This window comes from Acanthochromis polyacanthus, chromosome 20 (assembly GCF_021347895.1).
Source record: "Acanthochromis polyacanthus isolate Apoly-LR-REF ecotype Palm Island chromosome 20, KAUST_Apoly_ChrSc, whole genome shotgun sequence".
In the NCBI taxonomy this organism is placed as follows: Eukaryota; Metazoa; Chordata; class Actinopteri; family Pomacentridae; genus Acanthochromis; species Acanthochromis polyacanthus.
In genome coordinates this window covers 16,934,862-16,956,486 of record NC_067132.1, presented here as the reverse complement: position 1 = coordinate 16,956,486, position 21,625 = coordinate 16,934,862, and the positions used below count along the sequence as shown (strand labels likewise).

The following is a 21,625-nucleotide window of genomic DNA, read 5'->3' as shown; positions in this document are numbered from 1 at the left end:
ATTTTGCAAAAACATGCTGTAAAACAAGCTTATTTCTGAGTGTCACTTATCACTCTGGCAGCGGTGGTGAGCGGAACACCTCAGTGTCGGATGGGCCCTCAGCCAAATGATGGTTGTGTCCCTCACCTTGACTGTACTGGGAAAATCACGACATCCATCTCGCTGCACATTCACAGATGTCTTGGACCCTCGCCGGCCAGCGCCCGGCTTTGTCTCGCTGTGGCAGAAATATAGTCATACAGACACTTTGGGATTCACACACATGTACGCAATGCAAGGACAAACCACAAAAGGAAACCTGAGACATGTGTTACTGCTTCACTTGTGCGCACATACAACACATTTTTGCCAGACTCACGTGAGGCACATGGCTACACAGTTTTGCATTTCCCTGTCCTTCAGGCCTTGAATTTCACATCTCCTGATGTGGCGGGGGCACTGATCCGTTCTCCATCCTGGGGAAGCCCTCCATGATTCTCATCTGTCAGCCCAAGGAAGGCCAGGGATTGATCTGTACAAAGCGTCCATGCTGTTACTACTGTAGCTAGTCAGCGGGAACTAATCGCCACCCAAGGTCCAGTCTCAGTTAAGTACGAAGAGGCTGTGCATGGTTAGCCCTGGAGCAAACACGATACTGTGCACGAAACTAAAACAGTACCCGTCATTTGGGTGGGTGTAATTGTCGAGTATAGCTTATTTTTGTTTTCTCTTCGCCGTGTCTCACTGTAGACCTATTCTTTGTGGATGGGGCCCTCAATCCACAATCCTGACCCCAGCTTGGAACCTCTTTTACTGAGAAGGACATGCATGGTTAGCTTTACTCATCCAGCTGTCCCTCAGCTGGACTGGCTTTGTGCCTCTCCTTGTCCCGTTCAGCTTGGCAGAGAAAAGTGTCTACATTTCAGCTTTAAAAGGCAGGAGTATCATCTTATCCTGTGAATACCAATTGTCTCTGAAATGTCAAGTTTTTATGGGCTTAGAATAACAGTCCTTATTTTTAGTATTGCGACAGCACACTTTTCAGGTAATCCCATGAGGTTTTAAATAGTTTTTTTAGCTTACGAACTACATAGTTGATCAAATGTGGTGCAATTACTACAAAAATATACACGATCTGTTCATCAGTTACTCTTTAGGATGCTATTAGTGTTGCAGCTTCATATTCATGCTGCTGGAACCTTTCTCAGCTCTTTAGAGAATAGTTTATGAAATATATTAGAAAATACATCAGAATGTCCAAGTTCACTTATTAATTTCCAAGAAAAACACACACAGGAATATCAAGGAGATTCACACATTTACAAACATTTACAAAATCCAGTAGCACTGTTTTGTCTGCTTAATATTTTCTTCTTTTTACTCCCGTCTGGAGAGAGTTCACTTCATTGAACCCTTTTTTAATAAATGAACCCTAGGAAATATCGAACATGTCAGACATTTTACATTACAACCCAGAAGTTTCACACTGATTAAGCTTCCATCGCAAAAGTGTGCAAACTCAGAGTCAACAATGCCTGATAAAAGCGAATTAATCTGTGACAACGAAATCTAACTATTTATGTGAGATACTTCTATTATTTTGACTGCTGTTTTTCACAGCCCAAAAACCTTGGCTGCAGGTAATTTAGGGACTTTATTTTTCAGGGAGCTCTTTGTTTGAATGATTTTTCTGCATTTAGAGAGAGGGCATTGTACTCCGAAATATTATGAACAGCAATAATGAAGCCCTGAAAAAGCTTTTAAAGATATTATTTTTGAGGTAAAGAATGACACAATCAAGACACAGTATTATTGAGGTTCCAATAAAGCTCACCAGCAATATAAATGCATATGAGGAAAAAATCTAATAAAGGAGATAACTACCTGCTAAGTCAAACATTCATTCAGTCTCTTCCCATCAGCCTTGGCGTATTGACTACAGAGCCTTGAGGTTGTGAGGATAGCAAACCATCGCTACAAGGCAGCGATCGACTTTAAAACCTTGTTCATTTAATCATTCAATCCGTCTCTTTTCCAACTCTGGTGATACTTCGGGGCAAAAATCTGAAGCTTATTAACTTGCCGTCGCAAAGAGCTTGGCTTTTATTAATGCGGTCAGTCAAACCTCTCTCTTTCCGACTTCCCCACCTCCACAGTGCGGCACCATCGACTCCGGCTCCTACGTGAACCTGACTCAGAGAAACCTGCAGGACGCTCAGAAGTTTTTGCTCATGCACGAGGTGGTCCAACCCGTGGTGCCCGTGCCCTACTTCATGGAGGACAACGTCCGCTTCACTCATGTGGCGGTGGACGTGGTGCAGGGGAAAGACATGCTATTCCACATCATTTATTTGGCCACTGGTAGGTTCCTTATGACTCTTTTTCTTTACAAAACAGATAATGTGTTTTGGAAAGTCTATATTTTCACATATGTTGACTATTACTGTCTCAGTTTTCATCATATGCATATTAGTTCAATGGTCTGGTGTCATTTTGTGACAACTTAAAGGTCCTGGAAATATATTTTCCCAGTATTCTTATTTTGACTGTCGAGATCCCACATAAACACACAATTTCTGTCAATCAGCTTTTTCAGATTAAATATTTATGCATGTTTTTTCCCCCATTTTTATCCGTCTCACTGGGCTGAAATGGGGAGAATTTAGTTTGAATAATCTAATACTCCGTGCACCAATTAGGATCTGTGAGAACACACCTGCACAGCCCTGCAAAGCATATTAGCTAAGGTTTGAGTGTTTAATTTTTTAATGGATTACACCCAAGGATGTTTTTTTGTTTTGAATTTAAGTGTTGATTATTACTCATACAGGCATGAATATTGATTGTTACAGAAAAATTCTTCAAGGGCGTCGAGTATTCCTCTTCAGGCCCTCTGTTTCCTCTGCGAGAAATTAAAAAGGCATGCAAGAGGAATGAGAAAACCAATCGATCTGCATCACCATCATGTAGACATCAAAGCTTTGACTTTGACACGAATTTGAGCGCTTTTTACCTCCATATGTTCTCCATATGCACTGACCGAACTCGCACGCATACGCTGTAATGTACACGCGCACACACAAACAGAACGCCACATGTCACTCCAAGGCAATCCCTCACACACAGACATCATAAAGACAGAGAAACAGCCAACAATCACGTGTCAAAGAAGACAGACAGGTAATTAGTAACACACACATACCGCCTTTGCACGTTTCCTCTGCGTGTTGTCGTGACATCGGTCTGCTTATCGCTACACTGTTTGATCATGCTGCTGTGACAATATGTGATGTTAGACTTGCCAAGGTGTGGAAAACAATATCAGCAAGACACCAGATAGACACCAGTTTGTTTGAGCGGCTGTATTATGATATAACAGGCGCACACGTGGATTATGAGCAGGTGTACCGAGCAGAATTTGAACGTAGTGACCCACTTCACAGTGCTAATGTACCATAAGCCCAGTGGGAAATGTCAACATGATCTTCCTGTTGTAGCGTCAGTGTTATTTTAGGATCTCACATACGAGCTTACGCCCTCTTTCTCTCTCTTTCTTTCACGCACACACTCACATGTTCCAGTTCACTGCCTCCGTGCTTGGCATCTCCCTCAAAAAACTCCCCTCTCATTGTTTGCGTGGTGCTGTGATCAATGTAGCAGTGGACCAGAGCTGCCCACATTGCAAGTTCCCCAGACACTCACCACACGCTAATGAAAACATCTGAAACCCTGCCAAGGCCATTGGCTAGCGCACATACTGTATCTAATCGCGTGCTATTATTAACGCTTAAACACACCCTGCTGATTGGAGCCATTGTGGGAAACCTGATGGCTCCAACTGGGGGTCCAAAGATGTCAAGGTGTGAAGTTCTATTATTCGAACATGTGGCTTGCAGTGTATTTCCCCTCATTTGCTATTCAGCCCTCGTTTGTAATTTCTGCCCTGCAGCAGTCGTTTTTTTTTTCTTCATGCAGTTAATGTGAACATAATTTAGTTAAATCCAAAAGATTTTAAAATTCCTTCCTCACAAAACCACATCACTTTTAACCAGGTGCATGCCTTGAGAAATCACTGATCTGAATAGTAATTTACTAATGACTCAACAGCAAAGTAATTAGACGCACTACTTGTTACTTTAGAGTTATTTAAATGTGCAATTCACAGCAGGTGGCAGAGTAAATAAAGAAATGAAGTGGTCCAACATATATACATGTGTCATATCATTGGTATTTTAGCATATGTAGTATAGGAAAAGGAGACATTATAAGAGAAGGTTAGATTTTATTGATCCCAAGGAGGGAAATGTTGTAGTTGCAGCAGTATAAAGACAGGAATGCATAATTTAATCTTTCAATAATTAAATAGGAAGTATAGTAAAACATAATGATTTAAAAAAAAACATTTATGAAAATAAAAACTATTCAGGCAAAAATTGCAATGCAAACAATATGCCTACAGTAAACAGTGCTGCAAGAATATCAGTGCACCACCTTTGTTTATCATACTCTGTATACTGTATAATGTGCTGTATAAACAAAGAAAAAGAGTAATAGAATACTACAATGCTGACTTATGTCATGACCAACAACCAGTTTAATGTTAGCCCTGGTTAGCTTACAATTTTCCAGAACACCAGTCTCACCATGTAGCTTCAGCTGAATTAGATCTTGTATTTCTTTACACGTATTTCTTGAAATAGTATTTGCATTAATCCCTTGGGGGCGAAAACTTAAATTTTACATCTATTAGCATTTCACCTTTCTTCCGATGGCATCACTGTGCACCTAATTACTTCTTCCTCACCCAGGGGATTGCATGTATAATAGATGACGTTTGTTTTAGTTCTCCCTCAAGGAAATGTGCGCTTAACGTCTTCGCACAGGGCCTGCCCTACACAAAATAAAGGTCAGCACACACTCACATTGACACGGATTTAAACATTCGTCTCTCTCTCTGAGAACTACAAAGTGGTTTCATCCACTGGAATATCCCCTTCAAAGAAAAGTAGGGCAGAAATCATGCATTCAGGTGTCATATCAATTCCCTGGTTGCATCTACAGCGCTGCATGAAGATGGCATAACCAAGCCTGGCACACCTGCCACCACCATTCTTTTTGACAGTCTCATTTCAGAGCCTCTCTGTTAGGAAGTGATTGTTATGTGGTTCACACTGAGTTCACATTGGCTTATGTGCACTTTTGCTCATCCAGCATATATTTTTTGTTGTTTTTTCCCTCTTCGGAGTCTCTACTATGTCTCTCCTTTCCTCGCTCCTCCTGGAATTTACCGTCTCTCGTGCAGATAATCATGTTTCTTCCTCTGTGTGGCCAAATCCTCTCTTCTCCCCTTTCCCTTCCAGATTACGGTACCATCAGGAAAGTGCTTTCCCCTCTCAACCAGTCCACAGGGAGCTGCCTATTGGAGGAGATCGAGTTGTTCCCGCCCAGGAAGAGACAGCCGATCCGAAGCCTGCTGATCCTGCACAGCCGCAGCGAGCTTTATGTGGGTGTTAGAGACCAGGTCATCAAGATCCCGCTCAAGAGATGCAGCTACCACAAGAGCAGAGAGTGAGTGCATCCACTGACAAACAAACTCCATTAATCTCAATGGAAGCTGTCAAAAGCAAATGAGCTCGCAAGCAAAGTTTGAAAGCCCCCTCTTTCATAAGATGCTCTTTATCACAGAGGGCCAGGCCTTTGTGTTGGTCAGGGGCCTTTGCTGAGATTTAAAACCCTCTAAATCAGCTTTGTCTGTGCCACTGGAGGTGCCCATGGCTGCCCTCTGTCTGTCTCTCTGACTGTCTTCCAGTCTCGTTGTCATTGACACACGCACAGAAAACGTGTGCTTTCTGTCTCACGCACAGTCTTGCGGTGATTGTGCGTGTGTTCATCAGATATATTGAGTTTCTGTCTGTCTGGAAGACGGTCCGTCAAGGCATAAATATTGGCAAAGAAAACCTGAGACAGAGGCCGGGGTGTGAAGACTCACCACAAGATTGGGATCCCATCCATCATCGCACGCAGCAAAAGAATCACACCTGCATTCCTTATCGCTCCCACAATGAGCTGTTATTGGAATCCACAAAAGAGTTAAGGCTTCATATTACAGCTGTGGCTGTGTGATATATTCTGCAGCCATTATAGCTCTTCATCACATCGTTCATGCTTTTTGTTTTTTGTTTTTTTGAAAGAGGCTGGAAGAAAGTCAGAAAATGCGAAACAGATAAAAGAAACAACACCATGGACACAGACAGGCAGCTACAGCGAGAGTTACTGGGTTCATCACTGACGTTTCTTTGAGCTTTTACCTGTTTGAAATATTAGAAGGCTGTCTCTGTCTTCAGTTTTTTGGCTCAGTGATTGGTGCTGTACAATCTGCATGGCCCTTAAGGCCCCCTTAAAGACGGGTGCTGGCATGTAGCTTCTCCCTTTCATTTGCACTGCTGTCGTCACCCCTCATATCTTTGTCCGAACAGACATCAAGTTTCTGCTTTTTGTTAGTTACCTAGACACTATGTCAGCCACTTTGTATGTTCAAGCAAGCACAATCTCACCTTTCTTCAGTTTCACAGATATAGACTGCATATGATCATGTTTCTTTGCCGAAATGTGTTTGTTTGTGTCTACATGCAGTTCATTGTTATGAAATCCACGAACAACTTTGTTACATTTCACTAGGGGCATGTCAGGCAGCGTTGACGCCTGCAGCTCAGAGATATGTCATTGCGCTGTCACCGCAGACTTGTATTTATACGAAAAGAGTATCATCAAGCTTTTTATTGCACTCAATAAACCATCTGAGACAGATATGGCAAAGACAGATCCTGCTATCTTTACTACGGTATCCTCACACTGAATATTTGCTGGGCAGATAAGCTGTTTGTGTCAGAAATGTGTGTGTGCGTGTGCATATCCAAAGGTAAAAACTATAATCCTGGTTCTTGGCTGAAGATTACCTGAAAAATCAGTCAGCAAATTGTGTTGAGGCATAATTTTGCGATGCAGATGCAATCTAATGCATGTCAGGGTTTCATAAACAAAATTAACATTTCTCTCCGGTTTTCTTATCTGTCTCGTCTTTTCTGTCACTTAAGTAGCTTCTCTCCTCCCTCTCATCTCTGTTAATTTTCTCACCTCCTTGCCCTCTCTCCAAGCTGCTCGTCTCTTGCCTTTCCCCGCTCTTTTCTTTACCTTATTCCCTCTGCCTTCTCTTTTCTAACACTTTCCTCTACCATCTTATCTCTCCCCAGCTCCCATAGTTCCATCCATCAATTCTCCCGCCACCTTATCTTTTCTCCGTTAGCTCCCTCCTGATGTTTGATATCATGTTGTCTCGCAATGCAGAGCCGTCTGCATGCATACATGACAGGTTAATAAAAGCCCATTAAAAGTGGACTTCTTTTCTCTCCTTGTAGAGCCTGTGTGGGAGCCAGGGACCCATACTGTGGTTGGGATCTGCTGCTGAAGAAATGCACCACCCTGGAGGAAAGTGTCAGAATGAGCCAGTGGGAGCAGAGCATTACAAAATGCCCCGTGAGTATCATGACGCTGCTGTCAGATCTGTACTTGCCTCATTGTTGCTCGCTTACTTGTTACCTAATATCCATTTTCTGTCACTTCTTTGAAACTTTCAAGTTGGTAGAAAACACAATTATCCTTCCTTGGCCTCCAAGTTCACTCTGCTCTCCACATTAATTTAATACCCACATTCATCTGTGCTCTTCTCCTCTGAAAGCTACACCCTGCTCTCCAGATACTCACAACTCACAGGCAACAGCCCTGTAAAACATATCCTCGCCAACAAAAGAGACTGAACAACTTGACTGTAAGGGAGCAGCATGTACCCCCACAATGATCAAGGATGCTGCCTCAATCGTTCACCTCTGACTGCTGGTTCATTAGCGAAACAGCTCTTCCATTTATTTTAACGTGCACTGAAATTGGGAGCGGTATTAGAGGGTGTCCACCCTATCAATTTCAACATGCCTCGGCATTTTCAGAGCTTCTTGGACGTCATTTTCAAGCCAGTCACAGATAAGAGTGCTGTGTGCCTTTGTACTCCTTTATGTGGCTTCATGTTCAGAGGAATATTTGGCATTCAATCCACTGAGCACCCTGTGACATCTGTCGGCAGAGCTCTGGCAGAAAGCTGGCAAGCGCTGCGTCTGTCTATGCATTCAGACAAATGCATGGACAAAAACAATCACACATCCATGTATGTGCATAAAGAGTTGCTGTTGGCTGCAAACAGAGCAGCACACTGGGTCAGCGATTAGCACTGTCACCTCACAGCTACAAAGTCGTGGGTTCCCAGCTGGTTAGCCTGTCTGTGTGGAGTTTAAAAGTTCTCCTTGTGCCTGTATGGGTGTTCTATGGGTGCTTCTGTTCCCTCCCATGCTTGGTGGGTTAATCAGCCATAAGTATAAAAATGAGTGTAAGACACAGGATAAAGCAGGTATAGCAAATGGAGAGATGGAGAGATGGCTACAACTACAACCCAAAGGTCAAAGCTGACTTAGCTGCTCATTATTTCCTCAAAAGCAGTCAGGCTACAATCAAATCGTCAAAAAAATTAGATCTTTTCTGTAACTCATTTCCTTGACCTCAGTAGAAAACGTCATTAGGCCAAGAAAAGATATGAAAGACATAGAGAAAGATACCATCCGCACTTATGCTACGCTACAAAATGATGGCTGTTGCTGATGTGGGTCTGCTGTGGTTGGTGCGTCATTTCAATGTTACTGCCAGAAGGATCACTATTGCCAACTCCTCAGCAAGGAAAGTCGCTGTTGGCTGTCCTAAAAGTCGCTAGAAGTCGCTAAATGACGTCATCGCCTAATTTGCATATTTCCCAGTTTGCATGTAATTGTAATCAACGTTGTAGGAGAGAGGAATAATGTTGTGGAAGAGACCAAAAAGTGAATATAAAACACCCAAAATATGTTTTTGTACTAGAGGCTAAATGCTGTGGTTTATTTTAACATGACAGTGAAGAAACATTTTCGTTTATATGGCTCCGTAAGTCTGGATGGGATCTGTAGTGACTGTGCATGCGCGATTCATCTGCCGTCTGGCCGCGGAGTGATGTGGGTCTCCCCCTCCCCTCACTGGGACTGCTGCAGTGTTACTGGACTGACAGCCTGTGCTCTGGGAGGGGGAGAAGCTCACAGCAGCACCTGCTGCTTGTTGAAAACAGTAACTGCAGAATGAGCCAAGTTTTCCTATCAGAGTCTCCAAAACGGCATAAAAAGTCGCTAGATTTGTCGCTAGTCGCTTTTGACAAAGAAAAGTCGCTAGGAGCTTTGAAAAGTCGCTAGATTTAGCGAGAAAGTCACTAAGTTGGCAACACTGAGAAGGATTGCGGGATGCCATTATCTCTTTTCCATTTGTAGAGGATGTACTAGTGTAGCCTACACTTAAGGAGATAGAAATGAGGCACTGTAGCAGCGTCTTCGTGTTAAGAGTATACAACCAGCTCTTATCATGACTGCCACTTAGATGTCTTTATATCATTTAACTCCATTGAGAACATTTGTAAACAAAATAACATCTTTTGACTGTAACCATACTTTCATTTCAGCAACATTTTCTTGAAAACACTTGGCTTAGTGTGCAGCTTATAGAGCATTTTTTTTCTAAAATATAGCTGTTTGTTCACTAAAGGAGAGTTAGACAAGAACTTTGATACCTTTCTCATGTATGTCTGTGAAATATAAAAACTGGAAACAAGGCACAATTAGCTTAGCTTAGCATAAAGAATGAAAACAGCTAGCTTGGCTCCATACTACCCCGAAGTCTGGAGCTCACTCTCTACTGCAAGTTCTATGTTTAGTTTGAGGTTTTCTGTTGTTCGTACAAAAAGTATTTCATACTTCCCTTTTTGTGCCCATGAAGCAAACATGGTAGAACATTTTAGAAAAGGTTTTCCCTAATTTTCCTGCAATTATCATACTCTAAGCTAACTGCCTCCTGGCTTCAGCATCATAGTAAATAAACATAAAAAGAGTGATGTTGATCTTTTCATCCAATTCTCTGCCAAAAAAAGAGCAGTTTCCACAAATGTCAAGCCATGCCTTATATGCAGGATCTGATGAAAAATAATAGTCATACTCCCAGCAGTGCAGCTACTAATATCTTGTGTATTTCCAGCTGACCACATGCTACCACTGCACACACTACTGATGGAATATGTATTTGCTCAGTCTAACCAGACTTATTTAGACTGAGAGTGAATTAACTTTGGCAGTAATAACTTTGTACGTTGACAGCGAGAAATGGCCATACGATTGGGGGTCTGAAGTCAGACCAGAGCAGAAACATTGTGACTTCGCAACAATGTTATGCCAAGATCTAAAAAGTAAAGTAACCTTTTATCACAGTTACAGTTTCACTCCCTATGAGCCCATTAACTATTTGAAAATGGCTGGAAGTCTGCTCTGCGGTGTTCTCCATGCGAAATGAAAGTCTGGAGTTGGAGGCCAGTCAAGGGTTTGCATGCTGAGTTGTGGTGTGTAGGCAGAGAAAGGAGATGCGCTTTACCACCCTATTCAGAAACGCCATCTGGCACCACAGTCTCATGTCTGTATGGAAACAAGCAAAAAAAATGGTTTTACTGTGTGCTTTAGCGAAGGTAAGATTCAGTATGTGTCTAAGTTTTCACTCAGGTAAAATGGAAACCTCTTCTCAATATGATTTTTGCATGGAAGACACTCTCTTACAATAAAAAACACATCTGTTGCACTTCAGTCTGTAAAAGGAATTATTTCTCTTATAATACACATAAAGCATGAGTGCTTTTCATCATCCTTCAGATTTGACCTAACATTCTGTTTCTAGTGCCCTTTCCCTTGTATTTTGGCATTTTAATGAAAGAAATTACATATTTCTCACCAGTAAAAGCAAAAATTATTTATTTCCTTTTTTTCCCTTTATTTTTCAATGAGGGATTTGCTGCATGAAATATTCATCGAGTAGGTAGTGTACCTCTACCATATCATTTATATTCACAGCTGTAGATGATATTGGGATATTGCTGTATTGGCTATCTCTCTCTAGTTGTTTGCTTTCCAGGCAGCCTACTGATGCAGATGTTGTCTATCTCAGCCAAGCGAACCCCATTTAGGCCCACGGTAGAGTTCAATTACCAATAAGAGTGCGGGGCAGACGTTATTCTGCTTCTGCCAAAGCAGCTGATGATCGTGCTCTCTCTTTTCCTTCTGTGAAAATGTTCTTTGCATTTTTAAATCACCCTGAAATGTAGTAGCGACATGGCTCATAGCATCTGCAGCCCCAAATCTCACACCGGCGCCTTTTTTGCATTTAGCTCGTATGCCCAGGACATCACTCGTAATTCATAGCTTCTGCAATATCAGAACCTTCCTGTTTGATTCTGTTTTGCTTCAGATATTCATTTATGAAGCCACTTTTATTTCCTCACATTTCTGTCCTTTGAATGTGTCCGTTCACGGCTTTCATCTGCCTTGCCTGAATCTCTGCTTTTTTTTCCTCTCTCTTTTGGAATCTCATCGTATCCCGAAACAATTTTCGTATATCTTCCTCGTGTTTACAGCACATAACTGCATAATTTTAGATGTGGTATAGATGATGTAATGCAGTTATCTTTGCATCTATTTGAGGAAAATTGATTTCTGTTTGCATCCACACGTACCCGTGGGCTGCGTTTCCCAGAGCAACACATTCCTGCTAGCATCTCTCTAATGCAATGACCAGTTTCCGAGAAAAGCAATTACTTTAAAATGCTTTATTTTTGGCCCTTTTTTGTTTGCTAACAGGTGCGCAACGTTACAGTCGACGGAGGCTTTGGTAGCTGGTCGGGATGGTCAACTTGTAGTCATAATGATGGAGGCAGCGCTGGGTCCTGTCTGTGTCGGACACGAGCCTGTAACAACCCTGCACCTCAGTGTGGCGGCCAGCAGTGCCACGGGATCAGTGTGGAGGTCGCCAACTGCTCCAGGTAAATGAGTTTGGTTATACAACAGCACTTATCTATCTATCTATCTATCTATCTATCTATCTATCTATCTGAATACAGTAATGAGACCTTAACAAGGAAAGTCAATTAATTTATTCCCTGCATCCTCACACCTTCTCATTAGGGATCCACAAATTTGCTCCGTATTTCATTTTCACTGTCACTGTCAGTTATTTACAGCAAGCAAGTGTTGATTGGGTGTTTCTGTTTTATTTTTTACATTCTAACCAGAGTTGCGTCAGTCTTCTCCCTAACTAGCGAGGCATGTGAACATATTCTGTCATGACAGAATGGGGATGTTTTTAACAGTCTTTCAATTAGGTGAAAATAGTAGAGTTTAGGCAGAAAAAGATTGATTTTGATAAACGCGAACATGTCTAAACCAAAATGTTTCTCGATTATGAAATTTTCAACTTTCTTCCTACGGAATAAATAACTGATGTGATTAGCGAGGCTAGATTCTGGAACAAACTGGAATCAGGTCCGGAAATGCATTTCAGCATTATGCATTTGCAATTAATTCAGACTATTGAGCAGTCCTCCATGAGTTCCTTTTGCAACCTTGGCTCCCTTTATATAGGTCAAGCAGACCCTATAATGATGGAATGAATAATCAATGGAGGCACTCTACTGTATACCCTCCTGTTATGTTTAATGTGTGTCGTTTTTGCTCTTCGTATGGCTGTTCCTCATTTGTATGTCTCTTTTTTTATGAATAGAAAAGTGCAAATTTAAAAATAGATATGTTTTTATTGTATTAAATGTCTGAGAGTAATGATAAATGCTTATCACCCGGGCCCATTATTACATTTACAGCAAAGCAGAGCAAGGAAATACCAGCAAATTCTCATATGAAAAGCTGTTACACCTACATGCAGGGTATTTATTTCTTTATACTGTGCATCACTTAATCTATTTTATTAACAGAGTCACTGATTCATTTTCTATTTATAGGCACTATAAATGTTAGTCTCACTGTTTTACTGCTACAATGCAGGTTACTATACATGCATGTACATGTCCGTGAACTTAATACAAGTGTAATAATAAGTGTTCATGAATGCTATATTTTCCATTTATGATCGTAGTTTATCTACACACTTTTCAGCGATTGTTGCGTTTTAGTGATTTTTCCTTTCCTCTATGCAACAAACAATCAAGAATGGGCTCTAAGCGCCAGACTTTTTTGGTCTTGAGAAATATAAATAGCAGAATCTGGGAGAAAAAAGACAAAAAAGCATCTTCTATGACTGTCAAAGATACAATATTTCTTCGGTGTAGCTGTTCCTTATTAATTTGCATTCTCATTTTTTAGACAAACATACCTCAACCCCAAAAACCTCAACTTTAAACTGTGTGCAACAAGCAGAGGTTTCATAATGAGGTTTTTAGTCTACCAGCTAAAATTGCATTCTTTCTCAGTCGGTGGCTATTGTGGCTTAGACTGATGTTGTCTTGTGCGTCACTATAGAAACGGAGCATGGACTCCCTGGACTTCCTGGTCTCCCTGCAGCACCAGCTGCGGCATCGGCTTCCAGGTGCGTCAGCGGTCCTGCAGCAACCCGACGCCTCGTCACGGCGGCCGAGTGTGTGTGGGCCAGAACCGTGAGGAGAGGTAAATAACACAACGCACACCTACACTACGTCCACATGTACTGATTAAAGTAAATAGATGCTGCACATTCATCTTGGGATCTGTGTATGTCAAAGATAAGGGGAAAAAAGTTACTTTCTGTGATAATTTGCAACCTGCATTTTGGAAGTATGACTTTGGCGGTGACTTTTTGTTTTACTTTTTTTCTCTCACTTCTTTCCCACTATGTGACAGCCAATTAAGGAATGAGTGGGATAGGCCTGTGCTTGGGTAATTATCTGGCTTTCACACACAGACTGAGTCTACGTTTTGAAGCTTTGGAGGCTTTGGCATAGAATAATCGCCTTTTTAAAGATGTTTATGTGGTTTCTAAGCAACCTTCAAGGACCGAAAAGAAAATCTGTTTTTCAAGGAGAAAATACGTGAAGAAGCACAAAGAGACATTCAAAGCTGCACAGGTGGAAAAGGTCAAGAGATTTTAATTCTTTTTTCCAATGAAGTTTTAAAGTCGTAGTTTATTGTGGCTCTCTATGAGTTTAGTGTTTGCCAAACCAGAAAATGACTAAAGACAGCTTTCATAGTTTCCACTGTGATTTAAAATTAGGTGACATTGGCTATATTAGATCAATTTAAATCTGTCCTGGTAAAGACTGGCATGATTTCCTAAACAGAGGCATTCCTTCTGTGTCTATAGTGTCTGTATTATGCAGCGAGGCATCATGCTGATGTTTTTCATCGAGCCCCCGGCTGCTAACCAGAGTTGAAGGCAGAAAAAGTGCAAATAAATACAGTTCAGGAGGTACAGGGGAGGAAAAACGAGATATAAATTGTTGCCAATTGTTACCATGGCAACAGAAACAGCATCGTGATGGAGGAGTAATTGGATACGGCCTTCAAGGATGAACCTTTTATTACTCCTTTTTTTTTCCTGCACTTTTTCATTTCCTCTCTTCCTCCTCTAACCTTCCCCCTTTCCTTTTCGTTCTCGTTGCGTCTCGTGGAGTCCTTGAGAACAGGACTGCTCCACCAAGTCGGCTCCAAGGAGTGACCACCACAGCCCAGTTACTCAGGAGCCACACCAAGAAAACCAATGGCTGGCACTAAAAGACCACAGGAGGCCAGCAGCAGATTTTTGCCACCCCCTCTGTTTCTCGCTCCGAGCTTTAATCTCATTTGTTTCATCTCCCCCCTCTGCTCTCAGTACTTGCTCTGTTCAGCTATTTAAAACACCTTAGGCCTGTTAGGGGCCAGCTGTGAGGGCCGGGAAAGGATCTTTGTAAGGTGGGAGTGAGAGGAGAGAAGTGTGTGTGTGTGTGTGTGTGTGTGTGTGTGTGTGTGTGTGAAATAGAGTCAGACAGACGAACAGTGGAGCACAGAGACGGAGAGAAAATGTGTTAACAGATGAATTATGCTGTGTCAGTCTGAGTCTGCCTGAGGGGGGAAAAAGACGGGGATGTTCTGTGTGTGTGTGTGTGTGTGTGTGTGTGTGTGTGTGTGTGTGTGTGTGTGTGTGTGTGTGTGTGTGTGTGTGTGTGTGTGTGTGTGTGTGTGTGTGTGTGTGTGTGTGTGTGTGTGTGTTCAATATGAGCACATCCAGGTTTATCGGAAATGTTTATCGAAGGTTTAAATTTTGGAGAAAGTGCGTGTTCAGCCCATGTAAGGGCATCCAAAAATTTCCACCACATCTGCTGTTTATAGTCACCCACGTGTGAAATAGGTAAAGTCTTTTGAATAAGCTTTAATCTGCGTGGCATGGAGAGGACTGGCACTTTGTCAGCTTTTGAGCGCTGAACGATTCTTTTAATGCTGTGAAAGCCTTTTATTTTATGGGGCTCCTTTCAGAGGTGTTAGGCATCTGCGGCAAGGCTCACTACACACTTTGTTCCTCCACTGTTGCCTCAAGTACCCTATTCAGATTAACTCACCGGCTTTATGTTCGCCGGCTTTTTGTGCAAACATGCATGCACATGACATGAGATCACATGCACACAGACGCGCTTATTCACGTTCATAGGGCAAAACAAACCTCTTTTTTCACCTCTTTTTTTGCATGTCTATTAGCCATCAGGCCTCTAATAAGTTTGGCCCTGATTGTTGGCAGCAGCCAGAGCTTTTAAAGATAAAGCAAATGCCATGAAACCAAGCGTACACATCAGCGCTACGGGCTTAAATCTGGCTGGTTAATGCCTGCATTTATGAACCTTCTGTTGGTATTTCCCTCAGCACACTGACAGCGTCCACACTGCTTACTCAGCCTATAGCGGGTAATTAGCCTCGTTTTAGTCTGATCAGCTCTGTGTGCTTTAGAAAGACCAGAAAAGGATAAGATAACAAAGCCACTCAGTCGTCTGAGACGATTAAAGTGTGTGTGACGATGATTTTGAAGCTCTAAATATACCCTACAGGATTGGTTGCAGACAATTTTTTACAGTAGACTTATTTTGCGCAAGTTTGTATGTGAGAATTGCTTCATGAGTCTCTTTGTCGGTCTCTCATGCATGTGCAAGATTGTAATCCACATTTGTTCTCACTTTTCCACACTCCTCCTCCCCACTGTGTCAGCCTACTACAAGCTTGCGGATTAGTAAAAGTGGAGAGGAACACACTGCTCTCAGGATTTTTACAACCAAGGGTATACAAAATGTTGCTTTTGATTTGCCGTGAACAATAGTACAGTATTTGGGAAGAGCACAATGGAAATATCCGGCTAGAGCCTCTGGAGGAAGGGTATGAATTTAAAGCTGTTTCAGTGCAAGAAGTCTCAGTTTTCTTCAAAAGGCAGTCATATGCCAAAACACAACAAAACAGCGATAAAAGCAATTTTATAGTATACGTTAAAGTTATAAAATAAATTATATAGCTCTAATAAGCCTGGCAATCGTCTGTCGTTAATGTATAATGAGGATTGAGTAATTAAAGTATTTTAGACTTCGCTGTAATCCTGTCTTGTAAAACGATGCAATTAGAGATGATGCATGCAACTTTGTGGCTATTTTAATAGGCTGTGTCAATGAATTATGCAAAGTGCATATGCACGTTCATTAAGATGTGAGGTGCAATTTTCTTGGTTGTTCTTTAAAGCGACACTGGACTTTTATGCCACGCACAAACATATGCCACGGAGCTGCTGTCTCCGGCGGCGTGATGCAGTCGTACGTTCAGGCTCCCAGTGTGTTCTGCACTCCAGGGCCACATCAAAGAGAGAGATGGTGGGTTTGTAAAAGTTTGCTTCGAGTGAAGTTTACACGCCTTCCTCTCAGACCTTCCTCTCAAGTGGTCTGAACTCTTTGTAGCTATTCCAGTTGACAGGCAAGGTTTCAAAAGCGTGATGACATCTTCAGTGCCCTTCACATATAATCAGATAAAGTAGTCATTTCATTTTCAACCCAAAAGATTGCATGATTTAAAAAGTTAGCCTCTGTTGTTGAAGTTTGTGTGGTAATTCAGGTTTCTTCTGTCATTTGAACCACGTACTGCCAGCACACAAATGTCATGTATGTTGCTCACAGGTGTTACCAATACTGGAAAAAAAATGGTGGCTCCACATGCGATGAATATTTTACTACGTACATAAACATTCAAAAGTTTGGATTCACTTAGAAATGTCCTTATTTTTGAAAGAAAATCTTCTTTTTTTCTCAATGAAGATGACATTAAGTTTACTAGAAATACAGTCTCGACATTGTTAATGTGGTAAATGACTATTCTAGCTGGAAATGGTTGATTTTTAATGCAATATCTACATAGGATTACAGAGGAACATTTCCAGCAACCATCACTCCTGTGTTCTAATGCTACATTGTGTTAGCTAATGGTATTGAAAGGCTAACTGATGATTAGAAAACCCTTGTGCAATTATGTCAGCATAAAATTGTGAGCTTTCATGGACAACATGAAATGGCCTGGGTGACCTCAAACTTTTAAACAGTAGTGCTTACTTCTCAATTCCTTTCCAAGCCTCCCTCCTGTGTGCTTTTTGTAAGCACAGTCTGCAGTTCATCCCAGTTCAACCGAAAGCTCTATGAATTTTTGTCACATGACTATTGCTCACAGCTGAGTCACGAGAGGACTCATCACTGCAGCAAGGAGCACAGACTATCTTGTTTTTGTTTTTTTTTGCGGAATCTGGTTCATGCAAATGGATTATTTTCTGTGATTTTTCATGAGAAATGTAGAATGACGGGGCTTTGATGAGAAAATACAATATTAAGGTCAGATGTGGTGAAGTTTTTAGATGGAACAGCAAATGACACAAAGTAGAAAATCAGATGATTCTCTCTGTTTTTACAGTTCTGACCAATTGTGTTATTTATTTATTTTTTTGAAGATAGCATGCCTTTCACACCTGTCAGTGGGTTTTGATGTAGAGTTGAAGTGAGAAACCTGCAGATAAGCATCCCCTTGACTCTACAGTTACCTTCAGCTTTATGTAGCGCTCTCAGTTTTTTTTTTGATTTGCTGTGTTTTGAAAATGCAAAAAGGCTTAGATAAACCCACCAGCTTGTCTACCTCCAAACAGCAGATAGGCAGTTTGCATCTAGCTGGTACTCACAGCAGAACATTTAGCAGCTACAGATAATTCTCCCAGGAGCTGGTGAAGAACGAAGCAACTGTAAAAAGATTAGACACCGGAGTTACATATTGTAGAGTCGCATTGGACTGACCTTAATTAGATGACCAGAAAAAAGAAAAACTTGCTATCTGCTAGCATGTTTGCTATTAATACATGACCTTGTCAGTGTTGCTTTGACAGCTTGTTGCACTGACGTATGCATACATCTTGGTGAAACTGTCTTTAATTAACATTCACCTTTTATTAGAATAAGCTACCAACAGTTTTCAAGCTGGCTTCTTTCATTCCCATTGGATTTTCTAGCTTTAGAACAATGGTTTTAATTAATATTGTGGTTGTTTTTTTCATTTTATTGCTAGAGCTGTCTCATTTAATTGATCTTTTCAGTATTTTTTTGCTTTCATGTGCCTTTAAAAGTTCGATCTTACTATATAATCTGTGTGATCAACTGAAGAGTCATGCCCATCCTCTCCTGTCTCGTCCCAGGTACTGTAACGAACACCTGCCCTGCCCTGCGCACGTCTACTGGTCGGCCTGGTCGGCTTGGGAACGCTGCACCGTGCCCTGTGGCGGAGGCATCCAGTCGCGACGCCGAACCTGTGAGAACGGCGACGACTGTCCCGGGTGTGGTCAGGTATGTCTTTCAACACAATAGCTCTCGCATGCACCATCCTCCGATCCGCCTTTCCCTCCGTCTATCCATTGTTCAGGAACTCAGCCTAAGCCATTTGATGCGATGAACAGTCAGTGGTGATGAAATTGGAACATCTAACACGACCAAATCCCCTGGCTATATTTATGCGGTGGCAGCAGCCATCAGATTTATTACCAAGACCTATTTAATACCGCGCACACACACAGTAATCACTCCACATATGAATAGGCTTATTTTCCGCGACAAAGCTTTCTCCACGGCAAAGATGATGCAAGGAAGTGTTGAAATCCGAGCGTCCTCCTTGATGACAGAATGATGTGACGCTTGTGTTATTTCTGTTGCTGTTTTCATACGTTCCCTCATCCACAGTCCTGGTACAAATAAGAGAGCGCGAACACGATATCTGTAGCTTCTCGTGTCCCTCTTGGAAACGGATTAAAGAATATGGGTCAGGGCCTTGTGGATGCATGGGATCCTTGAAGTGTATTTTTGTTTGTTTGTGTGTTTTCTTTAACGTTTTGGTAGGGAATTTGATTTTTGAAGGATGTACAAGCAAAGCTGACCGTTTTAACTTTGTTTTTTCACTGACTGGCGTAGATTTAGGGTTTAAAGTGAAGGAATCTGTATGTATGCGGAATAAATGACTGAATACAGGCGTTCGATTTATTGAATTAAAGTGACTATGGATGAAATTTGGTTGCAGGGAAATGCTGTCAAGTGCTGAAAAAGAATTCATCAACACAAATCACATTCAGCTGGGAAAAAAAACACAACACATCCCACAGGTTGTGTAATGGCCCGTTGTAAGGCTAAATAATACACCACCAGGATTATGAAACATCCCACACAAAGCCTTGCAACCTCAGGAGCATATATAGCATCTGATAATCACTCATGACACATTAGTACCCGCAAAACGCCCAAAATGAAAAGACTGACCTCCCATTAAGTAGCAATTTCGCCTTCACACCTTATCATTTACTGCACCTACCTGCTCTTTTCTCACATAGAAACACGCACACATTCACACGACGACAGCTGTCTTGTTTCTGTCGTTGCACAACGGCCATTATCTTCGCTGAATTATCCTGAGGTGCATTCCTTCAGGAACTCAGCTCAGAAAAAGGAAACTGATGGCACGAAGGCATGTCAGCACCTTGTCGCCGCTGCATCCTAATGGGAAAGCTAGTCTTTGACTGTCGGTATTTGCTGTTATTTTTGATGTATCCTCAGTTTGGAGATCTCAGCGTGCAGGTCATATGAATAACTTTACTAACTCACTTCTCTGGCTTGCCTTCTCCTTCCTCCTTGCCTACTTGTTGTCCCTTTTTTCCCCCCTTTGTTTTGTTCTCTCATCGACTCCTTGTCTTCGAACATTGTGATATGGCCTTAATTGGGGCCACCTCAGCCACCGCAGTTGTAATTATATGCAGGCTTCACCGACACCTCTAGCACTCGATTTGGACAGCTTGGTTAACTTGTGTTAGAGCGGCGTATTTACTCTGATCAAAGAACCATTTGCTGCCTTTCATTTACAACTCTCATCAGCTTCTGAATGACAGAGCTGTTAATATATACCCCCAAATAGGCTCAGCTCAGGTGTTCAGGTTTGAACTTAATAGTCTTTATGTTTTTCAGCCCTGCATGATGGGGATGATGAGAATGATGGGAATATGTTCTTTTAATTTCATCCCCCCCCCAAAAAAAAGTGTGATGGAATTCATTTTTAAGTGCCATCTGTCTGTGTTTGTTCCCGCGGACACATCCATGTTTAATTAAACAGAAGGAGACCACACGCATGCACATGTTGTAGCTTCTGTCGTCGCCGCTACTTTTTTAGACCAGGCATCCTGCTGAGAGCTGAAAAATAGAGCACAGAGTACGTCTTCATTTGTGCATTCATGTTTACCTGTAAGGGCTGATAGCGCCGCAGCCACCTGTGGTCAGCTCCAGGTGTTTTACAGACATTAATCAACAACAATGAACTAACATCTGTTTGTTGTTTTAAAGAAATGTGAGGCAGCGCGTTCAGGTGAAACATCAACTTTTGGAACTTATTTTGTGCAAAGTACAAAGACGGACTAAAGTCGACGATAAAAATTCCCTAGCAGTGTTGTTGATACACTCCAAATGTGCTGTAAAATGAATCGCTGAGCAAAAAAAAAAAAAAAAAATCCACTCAACTGTTACTTTTTCTGTGTGATTCTGTATTGATCCCCCAGGCAAAAGTTTCTTTACTTCTACCCCTCCACAGGGAGCTCACACCACAGTGAGATACAGAATAGCTCAAATAAAGCACAGTAGGGATTCAGGTCAAGGACACTTCAGCTTAAACAAGTATCTCCTCTCACTTTGCAACCTACTACCCTGAAAACAAAATGCTGCCACCATCAGTCTACAAACACATGTAGTATATGAGGAGTACCGACTGGCATCCCCACGAAAACAAAAAATTAACAAGCTTATTCTCAACACCTTATTAGTTATGCATTTAAATAGCTTTTTGGATGTGTTTTCTTCATAGAAATTGTAGCTTTTATCCCAAGCAGCTTATTTACCATCCATTGATTCTGGTATACTTTCATTTTCAGTCATTTCAAGTAAAGATTATTCATGTTTTATGTCTCAGAATTTCAAGTAACAGCCTTGATCTGTTTGCTATTGTTGCCAACACTGATCTCATCCAAAGCTAAATTATAGTGATATATTCTCGCTTTATTGTGACCAAACACGTCTTGGAGCGCTCGGAAACAGAGCAGACTTCTTCAAATCTTTACACACTCCTCTTTCTCACCCCTTCTTTCCGCTGCCTCGAAAATGATTACATTTGTG

The 21,625-nt window shown here is 41.6% G+C and overlaps 1 protein-coding gene across 3 annotated transcripts in view; it reads left to right on the top strand.

Annotated features, from left to right (window-relative positions):
* sema5a (sema domain, seven thrombospondin repeats (type 1 and type 1-like), transmembrane domain (TM) and short cytoplasmic domain, (semaphorin) 5A) overlaps positions 1 to 21,625 on the top strand; it is a 131,171-nt gene that overhangs the window by 72,491 nt on the left and 37,055 nt on the right. For all 3 annotated transcript variants that reach the window (XR_007938384.1, XR_007938385.1, XM_051940360.1), the window contains exons 10-15: positions 2,136 to 2,340; positions 5,340 to 5,547; positions 7,395 to 7,512; positions 11,772 to 11,953; positions 13,443 to 13,586; positions 18,625 to 18,772. Coding sequence is in view for 1 of the 3 variants with exons in the window: in XM_051940360.1 (XP_051796320.1) it covers positions 2,136 to 2,340; positions 5,340 to 5,547; positions 7,395 to 7,512; positions 11,772 to 11,953; positions 13,443 to 13,586; positions 18,625 to 18,772 (1,005 nt within the window). In the remaining 2 variants the exon portion in view is untranslated. The remainder of the gene's footprint in view (positions 1 to 2,135; positions 2,341 to 5,339; positions 5,548 to 7,394; positions 7,513 to 11,771; positions 11,954 to 13,442; positions 13,587 to 18,624; positions 18,773 to 21,625) is intronic.